The 23,671-nt window shown below is 41.4% G+C and overlaps 1 protein-coding gene across 1 annotated transcript; it reads right to left on the reverse strand.

The window, feature by feature from the left end:
- Positions 1–4,329: 4,329 nt before the first annotated feature.
- On the reverse strand, positions 4,330–22,582 carry LOC112572591 (5-aminolevulinate synthase, erythroid-specific, mitochondrial-like). Its single transcript, XM_025252331.1, is given in 12 exon segments — positions 4,330–8,573; positions 9,183–9,311; positions 9,668–9,807; positions 10,408–10,572; positions 10,853–11,032; positions 11,239–11,423; positions 11,764–11,864; positions 11,866–11,981; positions 12,186–12,296; positions 12,620–12,855; positions 17,352–17,512; positions 22,390–22,582. Coding segments are annotated over 10 exon segments (1,689 nt in total). The 5' UTR covers positions 12,846–12,855; positions 17,352–17,512; positions 22,390–22,582; the 3' UTR covers positions 4,330–8,237.
- Between the last annotated feature and the right edge of the window lie 1,089 nt (positions 22,583–23,671).

Here is a 23,671-nt window from a genome sequence, read left to right on the forward strand (position 1 = left end):
TGCAGGCCTTTGTCAGCGATATGCTCTTATATAGAATGTAAAAACAACATTCCCCTGGTTTCTGATTGTCCATTAATATTCCTGTTTAGATAGAGAACAAAATTTATCTCTTCTTGCTTTTCTTAGAGAGGTTTGATACACTTTCTGAAACTTAAAGACAAATGACAAAACAAACAAACAAACAAACAAAAATACCCAAATCCAGATAGGATTTTCGTTGTCTCTTCTGTTTCATCGTCACAACTCTCCCATTCCTGAGATTTTCCTGTCTGCATTTTCCAGTTTTCCCTCCCTCAGTGCATTCGTTGCTCTTGACACTGACCTCTGTAACCTGTTTTGCAGTGCGCCGGGAGGACCTTGAGCTCGTGAGGTAGACATTTCTATTTAAAGTCGGTAGTCACGAGACGCTGTGCTACTGACCTTCTTTCAGTTCACCACATGATGGAAGGAAGGTTGCAAAGAATTTGTTTTTCTCGCGCTTTTAGGAAACTCCTATTACTTCACTTTTGCACATTGCAATATTTTTTCCTGCTACAATCCTCCTTGTTTTTTTTTTGCTGTTGCTCCACCTCACGTTTCCCTCCGTTCTTCGCTGCAATGCTTTTCACAAAAGTAGTTCTTGACGCCCCCAACCCTCCCCCTTACCCACACATACATATGCATGCACACACGCACACATATTATTGTATTCCGTAAGAATGTGAGGATTAAGACTGTTTCTGGTCATTGTCAGATCCTTCTTTCATGGTGGTCAGTAGTGCAATGAGGGTCTTTAGGCCAATGAAAAATACTTGATTTTATTTTGGAAGCCAGAATCAAAATATTTAACAGATTAAACCAATAACGGCTGTTAATTATATATATATATATCTTAAAATCAAAAGTATTAAAATATTAGAGTGAAACGTTAAGTTTGAGAATAATAAAATATTACAAAATAGAAATCTATCTTTAAAAACATTCTGTTTGCACTAAGATAATAAGAAATTAAAGTGAAAGTAATGACGCCCCTCCCTTCCCATGGGACGACCGTGCACCAATGTCATATCTTCGGCGATTACCTAAACGTGGAGGTAAAGGTGTCCCCCAGGACCCTGCGGTGGTTGCAGGGTGAGCACATCATAGAGAATGCACTTTTTTCGGGGGTCAGCTTTTTGTGAACGCTGATGCCAATCTCCTCCACTCCCACGCTGCCTAGCCTCAGGACTCTGCAGGTGTCCATTCAATGGGACATCCGCTTCCCCTAACGGTAAACAATCAGGATTGCTATAACCTGGGCCAAAAAACTCAGATCGTGTCCAAAAGGGACGAAAGAACTGTGTGTCGTCGTTGTTTGCTGCCGTCGGGTCGTCTGTTGGTTAGCGATAATACTGAACACCGTCAACGAAGCGTGCGAACACCACATTCTGTTGCATGTATTTTTCACAACAGAGCCACACACACTAAAAACATCAGCAGCCAATCACGTGGAAACAGCCTTCTCCACCCTTACAATCTTGGTCCCATTCACGTCAGATGTGAATCATGGGATTTCACGGTTGCTTTAGCGAGTTCCGGGTGGCTCTATGAACGACTCTCTTGTCCCAAAATTTCTGTAAGGTAATTAGGCCACGTCAACCAAACTTCATACTCGTAAATATGTATTTATCAAAGATCTCACAGTGCAGGACTTCCTCATATTCTTTCTTTCTGTCTATCTTTCTTTTGATCCGTTGTAAAAAGAGAGCTTTTCATTGTTTAATAAAACTGAGGGACGGTTGGAAAGGGGTGCACATGAGCGCTCACACCCACACAGAGGTCAAAGAAAAAAAGGATTCGACTTTTGCTTTTACAATGACAATCCTGTTAATTATTTCGAATCTTTAAGCTTCTAATAAAACAGTCCAGAAGAACACGCGCACATGTGTCGAAATTTTAACTGACATAACAGAATAAAGCGCTGCTTAGTCAAAAACCTTTTCCCTTTTATCAGGGTTGCTGTGTGAGGTCAGGTGCATCTGGGGACACATTGTGACAGGTTTGCTGACTGGCAAGTCAGGTTAATGTGGGAGATTGCATGGTGCCCGGTGTGGCCTCTCTTCCCTACAAATTGTAGAAAATGTCACCTGTCAAGATTACTGGTCGTCAGAGGAGTGGAGCCGGAAGAGGAGGTCTTCGTTGGTCCGGTCGTCTCCAATTTTTTTCCCTTCTTCTCCCTTCACGTTGCATGCTTGTCTCGAGGAAACTGCACAGTTTTTTGTCGGCAAAATATCATGTTCGACATCCTCGTAGATTTTCAAGTTAGACCAGTACATAGTGCGAAAAAGAAAAAAAAAATTCACATCATTTCTAAAGAATCCAGCTCCATTTTGGATGCCGTCCGTCTCTGACTCTTCTGTCATCCATTCTTCTTGATGTTACTTTTCTTCTAGCATGGCTAATGTCAGAGTTTTCTTGCTTGTGTCGCTATGTTCGTCTTTGACTGTTAATGGTGGAATTTTGGTCAAAAGCGGTTTTCTCTTCCCAGGGAGGAGGATCGGTAGAGGGTACCTGGTTCTCTACTTCTGCAGGCAGTCGTTTCTGGTGTAGTTTCTGCAGTTCTTTGTCTCTTTCACGAAGACTGATCTTTTGAGCCTGCCTGAAGATTATGTTTGTCTGGCGCTCATTATTTAGCCTGTGGTGTGGCTGTACTTGGTGGCTTCTACAAGTGTCTCGCACTTTCTCCTTCCTTAAAGAGGAGGCTTCAGTTATCCACTCCATTTTTTTTTTTTTTTGAGCAGCGTTGCCTTCATGGCTCCAATGAATACTCTTAGTGTTTGATTCTGGAATTTGCTCAGGGTCTGCTGGTGTGTCTTGAAAAAAATAATAACAAACAACGCAAGATTGTACAGCTCATACTCACACTCGTCTTGACATCGTTCCTAAAAGAGTTTAACCCATATTCTAGGTGCAGCTATTAGAATTCCTCCATGCACATTTTAAATTATTTTCTCATCAGCCCCCACACAAACCCTTTCCCCGTCTGTTTCTCTCCCAGCTTTCTTCTGGTTTTGTCTTCAGCGCTAGCAATGTGTTGTTTAAGCCCGACTAATTGTAACCAAGGCACCAAGCAGTAAACAAAGGCTGATTTAAAAAAAAAACCAACAAAACAATTTCCTCAAATTGAAAATAAACCTGGTGTTTTAACTCTACTGAGCACCCTATAAGGATGAAGTGTTATGATGTGTCAGATAGCCAGACCTGTATGTCCTGCTTAAGATGTATGATTTCATACACATTTATTACTGAAACCTGTCAAATAGTGTGCGATATTCTTCAATATGATCTTCGCTCGATCACGAGAATAAGAAAACAGTGTGAATCTTCAAATACTGCCGTACAACAGAGACACCCTCCCCCAACACACACCTGTGAACAAACGGTGCTTGTATACACAGAGACATCAGTGCAAGAGAGTCAACTTGTCTTTACAGAAATAACCGACTAGGGGGACAAGTGCTTGTAACCCTCGATCAGTATCATCGTAAAAGTGCGACTTTGTTTGCTCTCAAGCCTTGGAGTACGGGTACAAATGTTCCGAGAACTATGTACATATCTTTGCTTTGGCCCTGCGGCTGTTTGAATAGCAAGTGTTTCAACAAGACGAGATAAGTGAGTGCAGACCTAGAGTTACAACAGATAATATGTTGGAGCATAAGTTTTGAGTGCCAGCTATTATAGTGGGCATGAATTTTTCACATGATATCATGATATTATAGTGGCTCATCTCTTATAAACTAGTCCTGGTGTATCACGAGACAAAAGCGCTTGTCTACTTTCAAAATAAATAAATAAAATAACAGCAAACACGACAAAAGATGTTCACGATCACACTTTGATGTCGAGTGGAATACTTTTGAAATGAAGTACCATTTCCCCAAATATGAATAAACACTCAACTCCTCTTACTACAAATTACGATCCCCGGATACAAGGATCAGTGGGGATGGAAGTCAAAACTCGCGAGCATACAAGTCGCACCAATGGGAGAGCAGGGAGCAGGTCACGTGTGAAACAAGCGTACTCGTCAACGTTGTATCTTTACAGGTTTGGACCTCTGTGCATGGCTGCTTTTAGTCCTGCATTTCGAGGAAGTTATTCAGATTTAGGAAATATCTTGAACTAAGCACTTAGGGGAAAAAAACCAACACAAAACTTATTGGTGTACTTACGTCCGTAGGGCACACAAACACAATTGTACGGACACATCATGCCAGTCTCTATAGTACTGTACTGCTCATGTACACAAACTTTCAGCAAACAATGAACAAGTTTGCACCTGGCTTTGGTTTAGAAGAACAGAACACAGTCGACAATCTTGGTCACTTTATTTTCCAAAACCACCTTAGCAGAGAGGCCCTTTCTCTTGCTGCTGGAATAAAGACTACTATAAGTATGTTGTACATCTCTCAAATTCCTTTTGCATGTTTTCGTGAAAAGTTGTGAAACAGTGCTTGTTTTGACTTGTAGGAGCTATCTACCACACTCTACATCATCTAACCTTCATTGGTCCTCTATATCTATACAGCTAAAAGGGGAGAAAGGAAAAAAACAAAACAAAACAAGATCAGTCCCCCTAAAAAATCCACCCAATTCAACCCCATAAAAAACAGCAAAAACCCATGACCTAACTCAAAGTGTATCCATTGTTCAGTTCATTGCATTTACTTTCTGAAAATAGACAGTTTTCCTTGTCAAATGTCTTACTAGTTTCTGCTCTCTCCAAAGTCCAGTAAACCTTACTTAATGAATCGGACTTTGCATGGTCCATGAAAAGGTCAAACAGAACACTTATTCTTTCAACCAGTGCATCAGTTTGCTGCTGGGCTCACCGAGACAAGCCCTGTTAGACTATACAAATGATTACATTCAAAGCATGTACTTGTTAATTTTTCTATACATTTTGTTGCTCTTGTAATGACAACACATAAACTAAATGTTAGTCAATAATAAAATATAGAAGATTAAAACCCAAATAATTTACAGACCACCGGTAGCAGGTACAATTTGGTGAATGCGAGGCTCTTACAGCAAAAAGGAAATAGACTGACACAGAAAAGGTCTGAACACAAGCCGCCTTACTATAGTCAGTAAGCTTTGCATGGTGGGATAGCAAATGTCATTTTGTGGGCTGGGCGCTCCACTGTCGTACTGTTTCACCATGCAGCAGAGAATTTGAAGTTTTATTCAAATGCATGCTAAATATTAAAACCAATTAAAATTTGCTAATCTACAGAAATGAGTACCCTTCTCAAAACAAGAAAGTACCCTGTTTTTAGATTTGCCTATGGGCTGTTGCGGATATACACAGGACACATATGCTGCCAAAACTTTCGAACCTTTATTATTATGCTGGCAACCTAAGTAATTAAGTCGCCAAAGACCACTTTTTTAATTATATTGTTTACCAGTACTAATACATTTTGTAATAAACAGGTTACAATAAATATTACAATTGTAATAAGTGATAAAAATATGTACAGGATATTTTGTTGAACAAAGACTTTGATGGTCCAAAAAACCTTAAATCTATTGACTTTCTGCAGTCTATAGTTTGAACACTTGAAATGAAATGCAAACAAAAGGGCACCTGTCAAATTGCCACTGTGGTAGTTATTTTAGAAAAAAAAGAAACATGCCATATTTGAATGCCTTTTAAACCAACATCTTAAACAGCTGTTTATGTCAACAAAATATAACACTGTTTGATGTCCAATAAAACAATGGTCACACATAAGTCATGTCTGCCATAGAAGCCACTTTGCCAAATCCTCAAATCCTTCTGTCCTTCACATCTTCCCTGCTTATCATCAAACCCTTCCATATCTTCAGCCATCAATGCTGTAATCAGGTTTCCTGGTTACATTTTCCACTGTAAATGTTCAGTTTCCTAGCTCCCTTGGGTAACTGGGTAAACATTTGTTAGTTTTTGATTATGAAGATTCCAATGTGTCTTCAAAGTATCAATCAGCTGAAACTCTACTGCAGCCACTGTTAATTTTGTGAGTGTGTGCAAATCCATAACCACTGGAAAATGTACAGGGAAAACTGACCAGAAGCATGATGACTGAACAAACCAATTACCATTCAATGCAAGACCAGACATGTACCACGCTACTGACCTCTATGATGGTCTGACTGTAAGATGCCATTTTATTTTGTTGAAAAAAAAATGTCTTAAACTACTAAAACACTTTAGACAACAATAATAAAGCAAAAGCTGTTCTGATGTATTTGTACTGTACTGTAAAAATGCAGAAAGGCTTTGCTCAGGAAGCCAGCTTACTAGTTTGGTATATTGGTATGTGCTAGGAATTGCAAGGTGGGCCAATTGCAAAAATGTAGTGACCAAGACCTATATTATACTGAAGCCAATAGAAAAAGAAGCATAAAGCAAGATTATGGCAAAAACAAAACCAAGGGTGGTTAAACAGGGATAATTGGTCAAGCTGCATCTACAGAAGATAGTAAAATGGATACGGAGAGAAAAAGTTCCACTATGTGATTAGGAGAAAGCATAACTAAATGGATATTTTTAGATCAATAATTTGAAGTACCATTTACCAGTAAAAGAAACTGTTTACTCAAAACTAACAGCTGAAATAATCAGCCATGAACCCCGTGTGATAATCTCCATAGAAAACATTGAACCAAAAAGCATGTAATTTATCCCAAGCTCAGCCTAAGCTAGCCATTCTGCCTAGGCAGGACACGTTGAACCAACAAATTCCAATTCAAAATAAAAATGAGAAAACCATACCCAGTTACTATAGTAATGTTAATTTTTCACAATTTACTGTCACCACCACCACAACCTCCTAACAACTGATAGCAAATATTTCTATTTCAAGTGAAATAGAATATGTATTATTTAAGTTACTCCAACACCTCAAACTATTTATAGTTTTTAATTTTTTTTTTTAAATTTCTTTCTCACCAGCAATTTTTTATCACGTGATGTTGAGACTTGTGTAAAAGTGTCTTAGAGAAGGAATATTGACAATATCATCAGCTGATTATTCATCTCTTTGTTGGCTGCTCCCAAAGAATTGTGATACTCTACATACATTTATATAAGAGGGCTGATATCTTTTGCCTACACTCAGCTTTATGGCTAGGTTTAAAATATTTGACTTTTTCAGTTCCTGAAATCTGATTATAAAACAAGTTCTGTTCACCTAACATGCTTTTTAAAAAGAATCTTTAACATTAACTGATAAAAGACAGCAGAAATCAAATAAAGGTAATTATGTACCAAAACCAAAATTAAAAGAATGAACTGTAGAAATTTGTAACTACAGAGCCGCACAACTCTATAGCAGTGAGGATAAAAGAAAAGAGTACAGTGCTAGACATCTGTACAGCGTTGAAGATAAAAGAAAGATGTACAGATCAGACAATGCCATCACGCTTGTACTGTGCCATTTTCTTCTGCATGCTGCCCATGAGGATAAAAACTAGGCATTACCCACTTTAAATATTCTTGTATGTATATCAAAATACAGCTGTGTTGCTAAAATAGTATTTTGGTTTATAGTTATATCCCATCGTTAGCATATTTGTTAGACTTTAATTTATCACACGTTGCTCTTAGACTGAAACTTGCAGCAACAAAAAATATCTAATGTATATCTTGTAAAAGAGATGTCAATAAAAAGCAAGATGAAAGCATGAATGTTTCAGATCTGAATGTGATGGGCTTAATTGTTGTTTTTTTAAATTCTGAATTTTGAATGACACTTTTTTAATGTTATAAAGTTTATGACAGTAGTGAGGCATCACCTGGTCCTGCATTGTCAGTAATCATTATCCTTATTTCATTGCCAAGGTCATCATTACCAGTCCTTTGTAGCAGAAGACTGTCACTTGCATCATTAAAAAAAAAAAACAGATATTTTTATCTTATTTCCAAAATCTGTCTCCAATTTAAAAAAAAAACGAAGGATAAAAATTTGCGTTAGTCTTTTTTGACTTCTTTTTTTTTTTTTTTTACAAACTCATGTTGAATTTGTAATTCAAGTTGCTAACTGTGGAAAATTTAATCCAAATATAACATTTGATCAATAAAAAAAATTTTTTTCAACATGAAGTGGGTTGAAGCTTGAAGATTTTATAATGGGTTTCATTTGCTATGATGCAGTGACAGGTTTCTGGCTATAAAAGACTCATAGTTCGGTTCCATCTTCCTTGATAGGCAATCAATGACAAGGACTTGGCGATCAGGCCAAAGCAGCTTGCATGTTTTGGTAAGTGCAGTTAGACCGGCTGCAGATAGGCTCCGGCTGATACAGCTGCTCCAATGAGAGATCCCGACGACAGCTCTCGCAGGCCTTGGGATGAACCTGGCTGTGCATGGGCAGTCCAAGACTGCGCCACACACTGGCTGTGGACTCAACAAAGTAGTCCATCATGTCCTGGCCATGGTGGGCTGTTGGTGCCAGGCGCAGACGCTCAGAGCCACGGGCAACTGTTGGGTAGTTGATGGACTGGACGTAGATGCCATAGTTATTTATAAGCAGATTGGAGGCTTCTGTGCATTTAGCAGCATCACCAACCTGTAGGGCAAGAACACACCATAGATGGCCCTTTTCTTAGGAAAATTACAGAAAATTAGTAAATAACCAGCCTAGCTTTTCTGCCAGAGGTTTTATGCCTAAGGCCATTCTGAGTGATAAGAAAATTACCATTTCGAAAATTTACATTGATGTTTTATTTTCCTCCAGGATTTTGATCTGTTACCTTTCTCTAACCAAGACAGCTTTGATAACTGAATGCTCTTCAAAATGTGACTTTAGCCACCATGCAGATGCCATCACAGCAAAATGGTAGCTATGTGCTGTACTCAATTGTTTTTATAAATAAACAGATTTGAGACTAACATTAAATTTAGGAGCCATCAATACCTGTGATAGCTAAGAAGCTGCCATATTTGAATTATCTGTATTAAATGGAATAGGTATTGCTTTACCACAAGCAATAAATCAATTGTTGATTTTGAAATTATAATAATTACATAAACAGCTTTAAAAATGCCAAAGAGCATTTTTTTTAAAAGTCTTCCTGTGATAGTATGTAAATGACTGTTGGTACTTGTATATTTAAAAATAAAGCAGCTGCTAAACCTAGAAAGGCCTAGAAAGTTTTGAACACTAAACCAAACTTACATGAATTGGTATGATATGGCTAGGACTGTGCATGGCAGGTATGCCAGCTGCTATAAGTTTCTCGCGGATATAGCGTACATTTTTCTGCTGGCGAGCTCTCAGTTCTCTCCCTTCATCACTTGCCAAAATCTGTGGACAGAATGAAGCCAAAGTAAGCAGTATAACTACAGAAGCTCAACTGCTTGACAGCTTTTGCTTCCAATGCATGTCCCCATGAGGTTGCCAATCTTCATATATGGTCTTCCTCTAATGAAGCTGGGAAGAATCTTAACAAAATTTACTCAACACTAAATGCAGAACAATGAAAAACATCCTCCATTTTGCATGCAGGTAGGCAGACATGCTAACTTAGGGCCTTCATGCACTTACAATGCATACAGTCTTCAATCAAAACTAGAAATCTTCAGAATGCAAGCAGAGACTTTAGTAGAAAAGATTACAAAAAAAGAAAACATTTTATTCCCCTGTACTGAACTAATGCTTACCCTAATGGCTGCAAGGGCACCCGAGAGAATAGTGGGTGGTAAAGATGTGGTGAAGATGAATCCAGATCCATAACTTCGTATCATGTCCACAAAGTTTGCAGAACCCACTATGTAGCCTCCCATGTTGCCATAAGCTTTGCCTGCATAAAAAACACACGTTTGAGTCTTCAAACAATACCAAGTTTCCCACAATATGATCTTACTACGTCTCCAAAACAGTGCTTCATATCTCTATTTATAAACAGATTTTCTACAATTGGTGGACAACTTGCTTAAGTGAAGTGTGTAGTTAAAGGCTGAACTTTCACCATCCAGCAGGACAGAATGGGTTTAATCTGGCAGTGGGAGTTGAGGTTGAGCCAGATATAAGCAATAAGTGAAAGAATGACCACTAGGGTAGTAAGATGTAAGCAATGAGCAAAGAATGACACCAAGGGTAGCCAGCACTGTGTGCTCCTCCCTACCTCCCTCCGGTCAAACTATTCTTTCCTGCCAGAATTGTTCAGCCTTAAAGAGTTATCAAGTTTATAAGAGACAGCAACCTAATAAAAACCAGATATAAACTGAATGTTCTACACAACACATACACAGTCACTCTTGTGCACGCACATCTCCACAAAAGTAAAAGTACAAAAGGTTTTGACTTGAAGGAGTGTAATTCAACATTAGAGAGAGTCAAAACAATCCTATGATCATGTTGTGTAGGGTCATATCCACACCCAGCAGCTGCACACACTTACCCAGCGTGCCAGATATGATGTCCATCTTGTGAAGGCAGCCATCTTGTTCACCCACCCCTGCCCCATGCTCTCCATAGAGGCCAACAGCATGAACCTCATCCACAAATGTCAAGGCACCGTATTTGTGAGCCACGTCACACAGTTCATTGGTTGGGCAGATGGATCCTGTAAATACGACAACCAGACCATGAAATATTACTGACGGTTAACAGACAAACAATCAGACCTTAACAATACCATCAATTCTTTAACAAATAAACAGCAATTAGGATAGTTATTCATCTGTAACAGAACTTGTTACCACATTGCAATGGAGCCTTGCAGCTTCATGAATTCAGCATATGCAATGCTCAATATTCCTTACATGATGTAACAACCCTTCATGTCACTTTTCACACCATGTAAAGGGTACTTGCACTATCTGATAGCATAACTTTTCTCTTACCATCCATAGAATGAACGGTTTCAAAGGCCACAACCTTCGGCACGTTGGGGTCAACTTCCTTCAGAAGACTTTCAAGATGGTCTGGGTCGTTGTGGCGAAAGATGTGCTTCTTTGCACCACTGTTGCGGATCCCTTGAATCATGGAGGCATGATTACCAGCATCCGAGAAGAAATGCATTCCTGCAAAACAACATTTATTCAAATTGTTTTCTTATCAGCCATTACACATGTGCAAATATATGCACACACGCATACTTGCTCTATAAAAGAAAAACTTTAAGAGAGAAAAAACCTATTCTAAATTTTAGCTCCTTTGTTGATTAATAATATGGTGCTCAAAGCAGTCATTTTATTCTCTTACTTTGCAAATCCCGTCTGTTATGTACCTGGAAGTGTCTTTCCTAGAGTAAACAATGTGGTGTCATTAGCCACGTAACAGGAGCTGAAAACGAGGCCAGCTTCCTTCTGATGCAGCTTTGCTACTTCTCGCTCCAGCTCCTCATGAAGAGGGGAATTCCCAGAGATGTTACGGGTGCCACCTGCACCAGCTCCATGTTTCTCCAGTGCTTCTCTATTCACACAAAAATTGCCAACAATCTCTTTATAGTGAGAAAATTACAACAATTTATATCTTTCACAACAGCTAATACATGCTTATGGTCTGCCGGTGCGCGATTCAGGCCAATGGTTTAGTAGGTACTAAACAAAAAGATCTTTAACATACAATTTAACAATAAATGTCTTTATTAGTTTAAAGCTTTCTAAGAATGACTTGTTTAAAGCTTAATGTTTTTGTACATGAGTACTGAACAACTCATATTTTTTTAAGTAAAGTTCCTTTAAACAACCAGGAAAACTTGAAGAGAAGCCGACTGATGGAGACAACAACAGCAACAACAAAATGTCTCTACCTGACTGCCTTAATAACAGCAGGATGCCAACTCATGCCATGATAGTCATTGCTGCACCACACAGTGATGTCCTTCACTTCGCCAGTGTGTTCCTTTCGCATACGGAAACCTGCTCGCATTTCGCATCACTTTGCGAAAGGTTCGATAACTGTGGTCTTGCTTCTTCTTGTCAAGCTCTCTGGCATAGAATCTCTCATAGTCAAAGTTGGAAGAGGTCACTAGAATCACATAGACAAAATGAGCAGACTTGAAATAATCATGCATAATTCAAGCATGGTGTTGTGTCATAATGTACAGCTTTTGAAAACTAAAATCTAGACTTAATGTCCACTTCAAACTGGACATACATCTCAAAACGAAAAATATTTAGGTCAACTTTATCTGCTCTCAGTTAAAAACATTTTTTGAGGCAATTTTCTTACCTTTTGGGAGATCCTCAGGGTCCTCCTCCATAACAATGGTGTCCTCCTGCTGGGCTTGACTGGTCATGCGAACAGTGACCTCACTCTGCAGGAAAGGGCACTTGGGTTGACCTGCAAGTCATTCAATCATTGCCAATGATCCAGACTCACACAAACCTTTGACTAGGAAGTATTGCTTTGACTAACCTCGAGACAGTTTCATCTCAATACAACAATGCATGGAACATTTTTCTGTTTAAAATACAATTCTGCTTTGCTGATCTGATTCTGCTGCACAGGCTTATATTTGCTCAGGCCGATTTAAGTTTAGACTGAAATACACCCCAGAAGATTCTAGACTGATAGACATCCAGAAAAGCCACCTCCACCAGCCTCACTCTCAAAATGTCATTCGTTTCTGCATTAGTCAAAGATTAATAACCTCATTAACGTACTTTCAGCCAGGCTGGCAGCAGATGGATTAGCGGTGGCGGTTGAGGCTGTGCGACTTGTGGAGCTGTTAGTGGAGCTGGAGGGCGTTCCAGCCATAGAAGCATGGGTGGCCACAGTGGTATGTGCCATCACTGGGCATCGCTTGGCAATGCTCAGCAGCTGGGGTGCATACTGGCGGACTGCACTCATTGAGAACTTGTTCAAAAAGGGGCAAGCAATGCTGTTCATCTTGCCTTTTCTTCAAAAGAAAAACAAAAAGGTGTGGAAAAATAAGGTCTGGTACATTTATAAGTCCACAGTAAAAATTTTTAGAAATAATTTCATTTAAAATAAAGGTTACTGATGAATTTAAGAAGTGACAACAAAGACAGTTGCATGTACACAACAGCCCTATTTAATCATGATTACAAAAAATTTTCTAAATTCACTTTGTTGAGCTTTGTAAAAGATAGTGCATCCTAGAATCTGGATGAAACATCCTCAAGATCTCAGGATTTCTTTGGTGAATTTGTGGTGATCTCCCTGACCTGGGACTCAATGACAGGCACAAACTCCATTTTTCCAACAAAATATCAGAACTAGGTCTCGGGGCAGAGGGCTGTTGGTGATACAATGGTGAAAAGAAGAGTATGCTTGCTCCAGTTTGTAGATGTCATGTGAGCAGGCAGTGATTTTTTTTTTAAAAAAAATTACAGACATCAGGCTTGGAAGGTGGTGAAATCAATACTGGCTAATTGATGGGAGGTAAGGACACCTGTAAATAGCTAAAGTTGTTTGAAGTCCTGACTAAAAGACACTGGAAATGGTCAATAGCATATCAGACACAGATGGATGGAGCAGGTCTAGTCTTCATTTAATACGTTGATGACTCATATATGGGCTGCTGAATCAGTGTCTGTAATGATTTTCGATGATTTGCAAACAGGATAATTTCTTCTCTTCTTGGGCTTTTTAGGTCAATATGAAATTTTATCAGATCAAGCAGTGCTTAAAATAAAACACCTGGCAAGTCTCTCAGCAACTGCTGATCAGTGAAACTGGAAGTGTTAATCTTAATAAGGGCAATGAAGGACAAGAGCATATATAGTAAAGTACCTGAGGGCTGCAAAGTGCTTGGTAAATTTGCTGGCAGTCAAGGCAAACAGATTTGTTAAACACTTTCTAAATCAGCTTTAATTTTTAATGAAATATCGGGGACTTTGAGTACAGGATAATTCAGACACTAAGGACGCTGGGAATACTGGTAAGTAATGTCTTGTTAGTTGTTTTAACCTGTGCCAAATAATAATAAAGGTTATTTATATAATATTATTTATATAATAAAGGTTATTTATAGATATATCCTCATATGCTGAGGACAAAATTGCAATCTTAGCAATTATTGATTAGGGAGGTCTATACACACTATCTGGAGGTATGGCACAGTCAATTTCAATTTTACAAATATTGTTAATAACTACACTTTGAATGTCAATCGTTGAATGAATCAATATATGCAGTACAAAAGGAAAAGAAAGATTTTTTAGGCTGGAGCAAGCAAGGTAGCCAGCCTATAAGATATGCAGAAATGTGTTCCTGAGAAAAGACCTAAGCCCTCAATAGGCTCACTGTACTGGTCACAAGCACTCAATATTTGCACCAAGGGACCACATTTTATGCAGTACAAAGAATGTTCAATTGCGTTTCAGATTTGTAACTGTAAAGGGATAGAGAGTGTATTATTAAGATTTTTTTTAAATGGTCATGGCATGATGGCATTAATAAATATGAAATTAACTTTTGAAAAAACAAAACTTGGCCTGGCCGACAAGCAAGATTTAAAAACTACAAACTGAAAAGAATAGAGTCTTTCAAGCCAAGAGATGAAACTGGCCTGAAATGCACGTGCACTTCTTCTGGTGCTGCATGTATAGACAGCAGATGCTGCTGCTGCAGACATGGGCGGCATGACACAGAAGTCAAGTAAACAGTGCTTCACTCTGCGTGCTGAGGCGCACGCACACACTGAGGGAAGGGGAGTGGGAGGTGAAAGAGAGAGGGAGCTAGCAGGCAGGGAATAAATCCCAATTTGTGTCTCAATCTGTTCCACCCCAACGCTTCCCAGCCCCACGTCATCCGGGTCCTCATCCTTCGTCAGCACAAAAACCTGCTGTGGGTTCATGGGGCGATAAGCCATGTCTGGGACGTCAGAACTGTCATCGGAGTAGGGGACTAGCTGGGTCCCTGGGAGGAGCAGGGCACGGTCACCTGGTGCGCTAAAGCAACGAACGGTAACAACCCGGCGAATGATGTGTTGAAAGTCCGAAAGCTACCACATTTAATGAGGTAATGGTAACCCCGGGCAATAGCACGGCTTGTCATCACCCGTGATGTCAGCAACAAGTTCCCCCCAAACCCACCAACCATCACCTCCAGCTGTTTCCTCCACGAATATAGGAGATGTGAGCTGAGAGACCAGATCCTTAACTTCGCCTATCGTCAAACCTTCAGCTGAACAAATAAATCGTGGATTATGCTCCATACAACGGCGTAAATCCGAAAGACAAACAGCCTCTCCAATGCCTTGTGGAAGAACTGTTATTCTAATCGCCACGACTTCTAACACCATGGTTTCCAACAAACCTGCCGCCTGGCGTCGCAAAATACGCCGCTAGCTGCCGCGCCGCCTCCGCGCCTATCAGTTGGTTGGCACTGAGGCGAAGCTCCCACTTAATGACCTCAGGAAAACATAAGGAAAACTCATTGGCTAGGAAACATTTTTTTTTTATTTTTTACATCACAACGTACAGAGAAAATGAATTCTAAATAAAGTCTGGCATGTGGTGGAACGAGGCTAATTTGGAAACCGAAGCGGGCATGGGACAGAGAGAGAGAAGGGGGAAGAAATAAAGAGCGACAGAGATCGTATGAACACATGGAAAAAATGAAGTCAGAACTCTTACGCAACCCTTCCTGACGGCTGACCTGGTGGGATGACTGGCAGACGCCCTTCCTTACAGGCAACCCTCGTCTGCGTGACTCACACAGCTGCGACTCAGCCACACGAGGCGCTATCTCACTGATCAAAGCAAGCACAGTTCTTGGCCGACTGATCTTCCGCCAACTACCTGAAGAAACTGGTGGCTAGTGTGTTCCACTTCAGAGCAAACAGCTGTCGGTTCAATGCTAACCTTGGACCTTTGATTTGGAAAACTTTCCAGGCCTACCAGAGCACTATCCCCTTCGGTCCCTATAGGTTTTTTTTTTTTTGAAGCCTCTTGTTTACCTGTCCTGTTTTCTGTCTTGTACCAGCCATGCATGTCCCTCGCGCAACACTTCGTGTTTAAGCAACCGTCATCGTGATATTATAAGACTGGGAGGGGGAGTGGTTCCCTGCCTAGTCTTCCCAATTTATATTATCTTAGTCTTTTCGAAATTGTCGATGCTACAGGCTACTATCTTAAAGTGTAAAGAAATATATATATTAAATAGCAACCATGCTTATTACAGTTCGTGCTAAACAAATTTTCTAGTTACTGGATTGTTTATTTTACTTCTCTCTCACTCTCTTTACTATCTGGAAATCCTTTGTACTACACATAGCGCTTATTTTCTTTCTTTCATGTTCGCATTGCTGAAAGTGTGCTTGCTCTTACCCGTCACTGTACTTTGCGTGACATACTGCACGAGAGACGAAGCTGTTCCAGACCCACTTTGGTCGTAATTAACCTACTGGCTCCGGCTATCATCAAAGGTCGTGTGCCATGGGCCCGCTGCCCGAGCACCTTATCGCAACAGCAGTAAATACCCCGACAGGAATTTTTTTTTTCAAATTAAAAATCTCCTTAAACAGTTTTCTTACAAGCTTCCAGCCCTGCAAAACTGTTTCGACCCACTTTAAGCTTCCATCTCGGTCCGTGTGCACTGAGAAAATGTCCGCGCACGAGCAGGTGAACAAGCAGGGCTACTTTATTGAAAACCCATCATCTGGTCCGGCAGGAAGCAGCGCCACCTACGTCTACACCAGGAAGCCTGCAACCATTGCAGCCCCGCCAGCCAATGCAAACAAGCTCGGACATGAAAGGGAAAAAAAGGTTGCCTGCGGCGACCACCGGGTAGAATTTTATCGGCGAGTTTTATCGACCACGTGACGTGAAAAAGTACAACGGCGACGTTATGATTGGTGACGTCATCAACTCCCGACGGTAAGAACGGTCCTTTGATGTGATGCTTTCGTGGCTGGATGCAGCCAACCTCGGAGCGCTTCCTTGATTACAGGTTAAAAAAAAACTACAAATAATTTAAGAGCATTCAGGAAATATCAGGTGACGTGATCATGTCCTACAAGCAGGTGGTGGACTCGGTGCTGGAGAGCAGACATCAATCTCAAGATCCACCCGACAGTCAGCGAGAAAAAAAGATTTGCGATGCAGCTTGCTCAAACCTTAACAGCTCGACATTTCTCGTCTGTGTAACGGAAGATGAAGATGACGATAAGCTAATCAGCGCTGAAGGTTGAAAGAACCCGACAACCTTAAACTCTTATAGGAACAGGTAAGCATGCACACAACTACAATGAAGGATGAGCAAAGGTCTCATTTGCAGTGAACCTATGTGGAGGGTAAACAAGCCCTACCCACACACACTCCTGAGTGTATGTCAAGGTTGACCGGCATCAACTCGGACCACGTCCATGTTTTCTCTCCCAAGTGTCTTTCGTGTAAGCTAAACGATGTTAGATAATTTATTTCTCACCTTCAGTCTGCGGCGATGGAGTGAAGTTGTAGAATGAGGAAAACTGTGGACTGACAGGCCTGCGTGATCTGACAAAGATGACCTCACTCGCGATGAGTGAATAATTCAGAGATGTTTGCGGGTACTCGTGTGTGCTCTACACTGAAAGCGACACACTCAACCTGTAAAAACACAAAACAAAACAAAACCATTAAAATAAATAAATACGTCGAAAAAAGGACTAAAAAAATATAGTAACGACTAGCAGTCACATCCAGACAGTAATACTAATATTACTATGGTAATACTAATAATCACTTATCACTGCGTATGTTACATTACACCTGATCTGATTTATCAAAGGATGTCAACAAAACTTGAGAATGAAACATTCTTAGCTGTTAAATAGGGTTTGGGGTCCGAGCTAGATGGTTATCGTTAAACTGTCTTGTATTTAGGCCTTAGCTAGCTATCGAGATAAATTGAATTTTATTGTTTAGAGAGGAAAAGAAACAGAGAGAAATCTTTGGTCGGCGTTGGAGAGTTTGATGTGTTTTTGTTTATCCGACATAGCCATAATAATTATCAAGTATTACGAATTCAAAAGAAAAACATAAAAAGACTGCCACTGACGACCTGGGAGGATGACAACCTCCAACCACAACAAGGAATTAATTAGTTCTTTCATTACTCATTCAAAACTGCCCAGGTGTTTGCAAAAGTCGTGGACTCTAAGCGACAACGCCAACCCTCCTCGTGACATATGGTGATTACTTCCTCCCCTCCGTGTTTTGCTAACAGCATGCGACCACTAAACATTTATAGGAAAATTATTTCTCTTTCGTTCTATTTCCTTTCTGAAAGCGCTGGGCCTCCTGTGCACCTTACCAAACCATTGCTGCCAAAAAATAGTTAAGCCTCAGAAACTCGCGGTCAGATTTGAATATGGAACATTGTTCGTGGATCTGAGTGTTTATCACTCATCCCCGCCAGGAACGTGCACGACCGTGTCAACAAAATGATGATAAAACTGTTGGTCACGATTCTATATCGTCACCGATCCCCCACTTGGCTGTAGAAGACCAAAGACCTTGGCCTGGACGATGCTAAGTGTTTATACATACATATACATAAACTTCTCAGGTCCGGGATTTTGACCCGTTTCTGTGCCCGGTCCTTTGTAGCCCTGTATCCCTGTAAACAAACGCGGAGGGAGTGTGTCTGTCCATATAGTTTGAAATGGGAAAAAAGTAACAATCTAAGAATAGCCACGATGTTGGCCGAAAAGGAAGACGAGCAGAAACGAGTAACTGTAAAAGAACACCTGAACCAGCAACTCTTTGTAACTTGTTGGCACCATTCGAAGACATGCATTAAAAGCGACAGCACAAGACCATGTGGACTGCGGTGGCCTGTACAGTTAGTATGATAAGAGGATGGACCATCTCGTAACGGGGACAGGCAAAATGACCATCTAGCAACGTGAGCGCTCTTTACTGCCCAAATATTAAGGCAGTCTATAAACACTGCCAAACACAAAACAACAAGAAAACAAACAAAAAACTTAAATCCATAAAAGGTGCAAGCATCATCAACGGTGGATGAAGCTCACTCAACAGGTCTCCGACAGCGAACAAGCGACTAACCTACGTATATGGGATAATCTGGGTTTAACACACGACACGTCACTACCCCCTGCGTGACTTGGTTTCACCCCCTTCCCTGCACCCCAACCCACACATTCTGAGAAAAGGGCAAACGTTCGGCAGGGACCCAACACACGTGCAACGAGTCACCAGCACTCAGAACACGTTTTTCAGACTGGCTGAGGGCGGGTGGGAGAAGGGAAAAGTTTTGAACCCACCCTAAACTCCCTCGGCCCTATTTTTAACTACAAACAGGATCTGTCGTGTAATAAAATTTTATTTGAAAACTGTTGATAGCAGGACATGCCGAAGGGCAGCGAAGGAAACTGGCGGCGACTTTCTCAAAGTTGCTGTGAGTCGCTGTGATCACATCTCCGGTGCGGACGTGAACTCGCCAACTCCTGCTGAAGATGACGTCAGCTATGCGGATCTATGCTGGTACCATGACCCCTTGACCTCTCTCTTACACACACAGACCAGTCAAGTAAGCGAACTAGCGAACAAGGAAAAACGCGACAGTTTAGGAGTGGAGGGTTAAGTGGCTACCTTTTTTTAAAACCTGATGGGAAGGGGTTCTAAACCGGATCACACATCGCGCAGGGTTGCACACTAGCACGACAATGACCTCATTCTGGTAAATGACACGCGCCTCTATCTCCTGTCATCATACACAGTTTCGTAACAGTCCCTGAGAACTTTTTCGAGAACATTTGGTTCTTTGGGGACAGGTGTACCAGAATAGCACGTCGTCCGCCTTTGGTCCCTCCTAGGGGGGAGGGGATGATTGGTGTTTTCACGCCGAGCCAGCAACTGAGTCTATATCACGGCAAGGCAGTCTGCCCTGTAAACAGATGCCACATGCAGAGAAAGAACAGCGTGCCCGAGACGAGAGCTGAACCCAGGACAGTAATATGTCACCTGAGTTTAAAACCCAACAGGTCAACTTGTGATAAAATCTGAGGAAAAACGAATAATAATAAAAACCTATTAGTTTTAGCATTCTGCTTTCAACATATTTCAAGTAACTAGCAGTAAATATAGTCGCCACTGTCCCCTGCCTCGCAGCTTCATTAGGTAACTGCCATCTTCAGCTGCTGACTCCAAGCGGTCGATGGGACACTGCAGTCACGTGATTGGTTTGATTGCTCAAGCACTCTAGCGTTGACTTGCCGGAGGCGTGACCGTGTCATCCTCACTTTTACCTTCATCAGTATGCGCATATTTCTCATGCTTAACACGCCCCACAGCAGCGTTTATCAAAAACCTTTTAAAATAAAATCTTTCATCTCCCGAGGGCCACTCGGCAGGAGAGCCAACAATCTGTAGAGTTTGTTCAAATAAAATGCTTATTAAAACCGATTTAAAAAATTTATTATTTTCAAGATTAATACTTTCACGTCCGCCCCTACTATTAATTTAAATATATATATGATTCAACAGCAAATAGCTGTGTCCTGTTAATGTTGGTTTGTGTTCTGCATCAAGATTAAGCATTAAATTTTGACTTTAGCTGTCCCCATCTCTGAGACTTGCAAAGTCTTCTAAAAGTGCGAATTGAGGATCAAACAATGTCCCTGGTCTCTGTAAGACACACACAGACACAGCTGTTGGCTGCTAGGGAGACGAGATCCTGTGATGACCACACACATCTCTCAGCTACCGTCTCTCGGTCATTAAGATGTCCAGATGTAGCCGCGTGTCGCCGTTAAATTTCCACAATCCCCGGTGACTACGTGAGTGAAATGCGCGCGGGTTCCGCTACAGGAGGGCGACAGAGAGCCCATTACGACCAACGTGCTAGACATTACCGGCGCCGTTACCGACTTTGGCACTGGCCGTATTCATCAAGTTGGACGGAAAGAACATTTTTGCATTGTCTCTCTCACACACACACATATATATATAGGGAGGTTTTATTTTTAAACTTGATTTTTTTTCAGACATGATGCCAGCGACCCTGTTTTATCTTTTCCTTTCTTAGTTCCTTTCTTTGATGCCATCCCCCTCTCCATTCCGAACAACCGTTCCACTCCGCAATCTGCTCCCAGGGTGACCTAGCTGACTTAGTTTGGGTTTCCTAGGTCAGGCAGAGGGGAAGTGGGATGCACGCGCGCGCACAAACACATCGTGCGGCGTGTTGCAGCTTTAGACTTAACCTGTCGGTGAACTCATTTAATTATGCGGGGTTGGGAATTAGACCCGTTCTGACTAAGTATTCTCAGATTATTGACAGTCGTCGAGTGTCGTCTGTGTGTGTGTGCTTTTAAATGTGCTGATATTCCAGTACTTGAGAATTACCTTCGTTCTATCCATTCTACGAGGAACCAAGTAAACTATAGGTTTGGAAAACGTAGTCTATGGAGTGTGTTCTCGCGCGACTGCCCCACCCCCATGTAACCAGGGAGGGGAGGCGTGTGGGTTACATAAACACCTACAAAAAAATAAGGAAGAATATCCAAATGCTGCACCATTAAAAAGGCAACATAAAAACGTCACACAACATGCCATAAGACATTTTTGCGGACAGTAACGGCCGAAGCCTGGCGCGGCTGATGACAAGAACGGCACAAAACGTCGACACCGAGGTTGCCGCAGGCTGTGTAAGTTTTACACCAACGTACTGTACAGCCAGAAGTGGGCGAGTTGGGACCAAAGCTAGCATTGTGCTCATCTTGCGTCAGCAATACCGAGGTCCAGCTTCCACAGACTCCTGTTATCTTTATATCTATGCTCACTTCCTTCGTGCTCTGAACTGTCTACACAGCAGCACCCGGAAGGCAGGGGGGCTGGGGGCTGTGAATGACACGCGTGTTTTAGAGGGCGCGTTAGATAAACATTACCGATACACTCGGCGCCCTTTAGCATTTCAACAGCAGGGCTTTTCTCATGCAATGTCGAGGGTTTTTTTTTAAACACCTCGTCTATCTCCCTGGTTGCGGTTATACAAGGTGCCTTTCCTGTTGCTTGAAGTAGCGGCTGGCATCCATCGATGATAAAACGCAACGTTGTAAGGAGGGCTTCGTGGGTCTCGACACCTACAAGGTGACGACTGAACAAGTATTTCACAAGCGTAACAAGTGTCAACATTTTCATTAACCCCCCTTTCTTCCCTTACACAACAAACAAACCACTTGAAACACCAACAGTCACGGTGTTCGGTGTTTATAACGATAAACGATACAATACCACATTACATAAAAGACAAGAAGGAAGCAAACTACAAAAGAATGATACTGGATAAAGTAGCGTGAACGGATTTGTATTTCACGATATCAATATAAAACATAAAAACGCGCCGCCGCCATTTGCTTTGAAGTCAAAATCAACCGCCTAACGACGACGAGATGAAAAAAAAAAACAACAACCCAAACAAACAAAACAAAACCGGGCGGATATAATAAGGCAGCACCTACCAGATCAGATTAGGCGCGGTGCAGTGTCCGTCATTCAAAGCGACGCCGTCCTCAGGTGTTGCGTATGTGGGAGAGAGTGTGGCCCGTTACGCGTCGGCGTCAGCGTTTTATGCCAGTTGCACTGCACACCGCACGGACCTCGCGCGCCTGCCAATCACACGCTCGAACGTCAGTCACATCGAGCCACGCCCACCTGTCTGGTCAGGGAAAGTGACACTTGCACCCATAGAAATCTGCGTTTGCACCGCTAAGTTGGGGGGTAGGTAAAGATAGGCAAGACAAACGTAACGTCTTGAACGCTGTCAAAAGCAAGTAGCTGTCTCTGCTCTCGATGGTGTAAGAAGTTCGCGAACTGATGGGCTGGGCCATTCGGTTCTTGAGATATACGTCCGCGATTCAATAAAATCAACATTACTGTTAAAAACTGGTTTTAAAAGATATCACAGTGAAAAGCACTGAAAAACACTTTAATCATCATGCTCCTTTCTCTCTCAAATCGATGCACTTCCTCATTACATCTTCACAATGACCTTCATTAACTCCATTCCCCTAAAATACAAGAGAAGCTCTTTGAAAATATCTCGAACCACTCCACACCCCTTAAAAATTTCCATAAAGTAAAATAAAAACAATCAATGTATTCTAAGCTCAAGGCGATGGACCTGTCTGCAACTTTGCGTTTCACACAGTAGCGTAGGAAGATGCTCGGCTTTTTTTTTTTTTTTTTTTGGGGGGGGGGAGGGGAGAAACTCCATATTGACACTGAATAACGCTCATTCTTGCTCCTGAGTGTATCTTTTTGAGGGGGTCGCTACCCTTGCCCCCTCCCCCACCTGGTTCCTACGCCGCTGTAAACCACAGATAAGTATGTAGTACTCAGAGACGACCTTTGGTGGCGACGGGCAAGTAGTCCTCTTGCAAGGGAAATAACCTCTGCAAAAGTAATACCTATGAAGGCTTGCGAGTTTTCTGAGTAGTGTCCCCTTATTCGGCAGGAAAAAGCGTATCACGAAAAATTCAGCTGTACAATAAGATATTACCAGATTTTTAAAAGCATTTGCACAATAATATAAAAGTATTAAGGTTTTCAACATCAAGTCTTTCTAAACTCCAATAGAAAAAGGTAAAATGAAAATCTACAAGGGGGATGGGGAAAGGGGCTCAAACTGTACAGCAACTTCGAGATTTTCAGCATTCTGAATTATCTTATCAATAAATGCTTTTATTGATAAAATTTCGACTGCTGCTCTTTGCACTCATCAGGGTAATTACAGATAGTGGC

This window comes from Pomacea canaliculata, linkage group LG9 (assembly GCF_003073045.1).
Source record: "Pomacea canaliculata isolate SZHN2017 linkage group LG9, ASM307304v1, whole genome shotgun sequence".
Lineage (NCBI taxonomy): Eukaryota > Metazoa > Mollusca > Gastropoda > Architaenioglossa > Ampullariidae > Pomacea > Pomacea canaliculata.